The sequence below is a fragment of the Nannospalax galili genome, unplaced genomic scaffold (assembly GCF_000622305.1).
Source record: "Nannospalax galili isolate Female #2095 unplaced genomic scaffold, S.galili_v1.0 scaffold1623, whole genome shotgun sequence".
NCBI lineage: Eukaryota > Metazoa > Chordata > Mammalia > Rodentia > Spalacidae > Nannospalax > Nannospalax galili.
In genome coordinates, this window is record NW_008349082.1 from 142,193 (window position 1) to 146,623 (window position 4,431).

Genomic DNA, 4,431 nt, shown 5'->3' on the forward strand with positions numbered 1-4,431 from the left:
AGAGTAAAGACAGGACAGCTGCCCAGGCATAGTACGACAGTGGCTGGTACCTTGCCAAGGACTGGAAGTAGGACAGAGGGGAAACAGAGCAGTTATCCTCTTTTCTGCCAACCTGCAGCCCCCAGGTTCTTCCTATGAATGGTTGCTGAAAGGTATAAGGAAATCAAAATGAGAAAAAAAAAGTCTAAAGAATGATAACTCCACGGGGGGTGCGGAGTCCAGGAAAAGGAGAAGGAGCAGGCAACCACTGCCAAGCTATCAGTCACTTCTGTGTTCTTAAGAGTGCTGCCTTTCTTTTGTTTGACCAGTTTTACCTCCCAGATTCCTATAAAGCACCTGGTCTAATCTGGTCCAAACACAGCCAGTGCCACCTTACCGGTTCTTGCCCTCTGCTGGGAATTCTGATGTGGGATTAAAGTGCAGACCACTGAGCCAAGCACACCGCCTGAGCTATTCCAAGAAATCAGAAGCCTCTAACTGGTGGCAATCCACAAGCTCTTCAAGCAACTGCAGCAGAGACAGCCCCAATGAAGCTTCTGGTCCCTTCCCTCCTGCTGCTGCTGCTGGCAATGCTGGTGTCCACGGTCTCTAGCCGCCCAAAGCCAGGTAAATGGACCCCTCTCCTCTCCTTCCCTCCATCCTTTTCTTTGTTCATTTATTTTTTGACAGTCTCACTGTGTAGCCCAGGCTGACCTGAAACTTGCACTCTTCCTACCACAGTCTCCTGATTGTGCCACCACGCCCAGCTAAGATTGATTTGCACCTCACCTGCAGCTCATATACACGCAGACAAAAATGATTAATTTGTTATGAACGGGAAAAATGGGGTGGAAAATGTGATAAAACAGATAACATATTCATTAAAATGTGCTCCTTTACCTACAGAGAGTTGAGACAAGTTAGTCTTTCTCAGGGCCAGTATCCTAATTAACGGAAAGGAGGAAACTGTACTTACCCTGAAAGAGTGTTGTAAAAGGTAAGATATACTGTATTGCAAAGCATCTGCAACTGTAGCTGATAAAATACACACATGTGCACAAATAATACACACGCACGCACGCACATGCACACACACCCAGCCAAGATCTTCTCCCTTACCCTCTTCTCTAACCCCTCCTTTTAGAAGACTAATGAATTTCCTCGGGACCCGAGTAGGGGGTCATGATGGGAGGTGATTGACAAGTATAATTCATAGAAAGTAAATAAAAGTTCTGTATTCTTTATAGTGTACCAGGTAAGCCATCAACAATTTTAATGATATTTGATGGTAACGTAACAAACCACAAAAGTCCTATCAACAGGTAACAGCCATACAGTAGCTGTGGGCACACTGGGCTGTGTTCAAACAGCTCACCTTTTGGAAAGCAGACCTTAGTTAGTGCTTCTGAATCTGGTCCCGTGTTCACCACAGCCAAGGTGGCCCAGCCCTTCACAGTAACCACACAGAAGCGAGGTCATCTCCGTGCACACTTCTTAAGGCACCATCCCCCCACCTCGAGCTATTTTGAGATAAATCATTTGTTGCATACTCAGGATCAATGTGTTTCTAAATTCAAGAAAAGTTCAACTCACCTTCCCCCCAATTTCCAACTTCCCTCCTTTGTAATCAAGTTCTTTGGAAGGTGCTGACCACGGTTCTAGGGCCCAGAGCACCACTCTAGAAGAGACAGTTTCCCCATCACTAGGATGGACACCAAGGCTAGAGGTCACTACTGTACTCAAAGCTTTAGACCCACCCTGCCTTTCCAGTGTGCCCCCTCCTATCACTAAGGTACACCCTGTGCTCCACTCAAATCAGATTGCTATTCCATGAACAGTTCCTATGTCTTCAAACTGGCTGAACTTTGTTCACAAATCCAGACAACCCCTCTCAACTGCCACCCTGAATTCTTCCCACAACCAGACATAGCTCTCCCCTGCTGAGTACGCGCAACTCTAACTGGACTCTCTTTTTGCATTTATAACATTCCGCCTCGTAGTAAAAGTATTTGCCCTTCTCTCTCGCCTCCACCCTGCCCCAGTAGACTGTAACCTTTACCACCTTATCCATATCCCCCACACTGTCCAGCATAGTATTCAGTAAATATGAGCCAAGTCAGATTTCTAAGTTCAGAATGTTTCCTGAGACTACATCAGGATGTGAGAGCACTTTTTGGTTTTAGTTTTATTTATTTTTGGTTTAGTTTTGAGACAGGGTCTCCCTAGCCCCAGCTGGCCTGAAACTCACTATGTAGACCAGGCTGGCCTCGATCTTAGAGAGATCCACCTGCCTCTGCCTCCCAAGTGCCGGGATTAAAGGAGTGTGCCACCACACATGGCAATTAGTTTTATTTTTCTTTTTAATATTTTATTTTTGTTTTATGTGTTTGAGTGTATTGCCTACATGTATGTAAGTTACACCTGTGTCATGCAATGCCCAAGGAGATCAGAAGAGGGTATTGGATCCCCTGGAACTGGAGTTACTGATTGTTAGCTGCCGCGCGGGTGCTGGGAATCGAACCCAGGTCCTCTGCAAGAGCAGCCAGTGCTCTTAACCACTGAGCCATCTCTCCAGGTCCCCTTACTTTTCTTATTGTTGCTATTTTCTTGTTCTCCTTCTCCTCCTCCCTCTCCCCTCCCCCTCCTCTCCCTTCCCCTCCTCTGTCTCCCTCCTCTTTCTCCTCCTTCTGCTCCTTCTTCTTCCTCTGCACAGCACTAGGGCTTATACACAGGCCCTCATGTATGCTAAGCGCACGCTCTATCACTGAGTTACAGCTCCATTCCCAGCTTTTTATTTTGATACAAGACCTCATTTAGTTGCCCAGGATGGCCTTGAACTTGTAATCTTCTTGCCTCTGCCCCTCAAATAGCTGGGATTACAGCTCTACCATGACCACCTCTGACTTTCTACTAAAATTTGGGACTGAACAGTTCTTTGTTGTGTGGGCTGCTCTTGCATTGTAAAATGTTTAGCAGCAACCAATGGGCTCTATGCACTAAACACCAGTAGTAATCCCCCAGTTAGGAAAACTAAAAATACCAGTCACTCACTGGCAAAGGCTCCCAGGGAGGAACCACCCCAGGTTAATAACCATAGGTCTCTACCAAGAGTTTGTGAACCTGGCTATATATTTAAAATCCCCCAGACGTTTAGACCCAGTCTTGAAGTTATGAGGATCTAGAGCCCAGGTCCTGCCTCTGCCAGTCCTGTTGCAAGCCTGACAAGTCACTTAACTGTTTTGAGCTCCAAGTGTTGCTGTCGCAAACCACAATGGAATGGGTAGAGACCCAGGGCCTTCCAAACCATGCAGTTTCAAATGCCCATGTATGTGTTAGCCAGAGAAAATGACCCACACACAACCTCCAAAGCAATTCTCAAAATAAAATCTGATCTTATTTTATCTCTTAAAATTATATCTATACATGGGGCTAGAGAGGTGGCTCAGTGATTAAGAACACTGGCTGCTCTTACAGAGGACCCAGGTTCAATTCCCAGCACGCACACAGTCTCTAACTCCAGTTCCAGGTGATCAGATGCCCTCTTCTGACCTCCTCGGGCACCACACACATGTAGTACATGCAGGCAATATACCCATACACATAAAATAAAAATATATGTTTAAAATATTACATCCATACTCAATATACTCCAGAGGGGAGAGAGGGGAAAAGAAATACATAGGAATGTATGATAATGTTAAGAAATGAGTGACTTAAACCTCACCCACTCAGGATTCAGGGACCATTGCAGAAAAGGGAGTGGAAAGATTGTCAGAGCCAGAGGTGGTATAAGGAAGCAGAGTCTTCCAGGCTTCTGGGAACTTGCTCATATGAAGTTGCAGCAGTTGTGACAGCATGCACAAGGCTCATGCAAACTCAGTCAGAGAAAACCAGCATCATCAAACTGGGGAAATGGGGAAGAAGCCCCAACTTTAGCCAAGGAACTATTGACAGCTGACCCCTGCTGGATGAGGGAGAGCTGGTCTTCTTTAGAGGGTAATGCTAGAGAAGCTGACCAGGTTCCAGGGGATGAACTCACATTGAGGGACATCTGGGTACACAAATTTGACTTGATGGGCCTTAACACATATGACAAAATGTATGAAGTCCTGTGGGCAGGCTATGGGGGGCCGCAGATAGATTAAGATATATTATAGGAAATCTACAAAAATTCCATAAAAATATGTTTAAAAAGAAGCAAGTGACTTGAATAGATTATCGACTGTATTCATTATATTATAATAATATCATAAGAATACATGCTAACATAATAACATGTTATGAAATCCTGTGCTGCAAACACTGTTCTAAGTGCTACACACTGAGTATTATCTCATTTTGTCCTCACATAGCTAATGTATTTTATTATTTTTTAATTTGGCATATTTTTAAAACTATTATGAAAAAGTTCCAGTATATCTTTCATGTAGGTTTTTTAATTAATATTTTTAA

General features: G+C 44.5%; 1 protein-coding gene across 1 annotated transcript in view; it reads left to right on the forward strand.

Annotated features, from left to right (window-relative positions):
- Positions 1–290: 290 nt before the first annotated feature.
- LOC103744623 (C-X-C motif chemokine 17-like) overlaps positions 291–4,431 on the forward strand; it is an 18,451-nt gene continuing 14,310 nt past the window's right edge. The window contains exon 1 of the mRNA XM_008846455.2: positions 291–606. Coding sequence (XP_008844677.1) covers positions 528–606 — 79 coding nt within the window. The 5' untranslated portion in view covers positions 291–527. The remainder of the gene's footprint in view (positions 607–4,431) is intronic.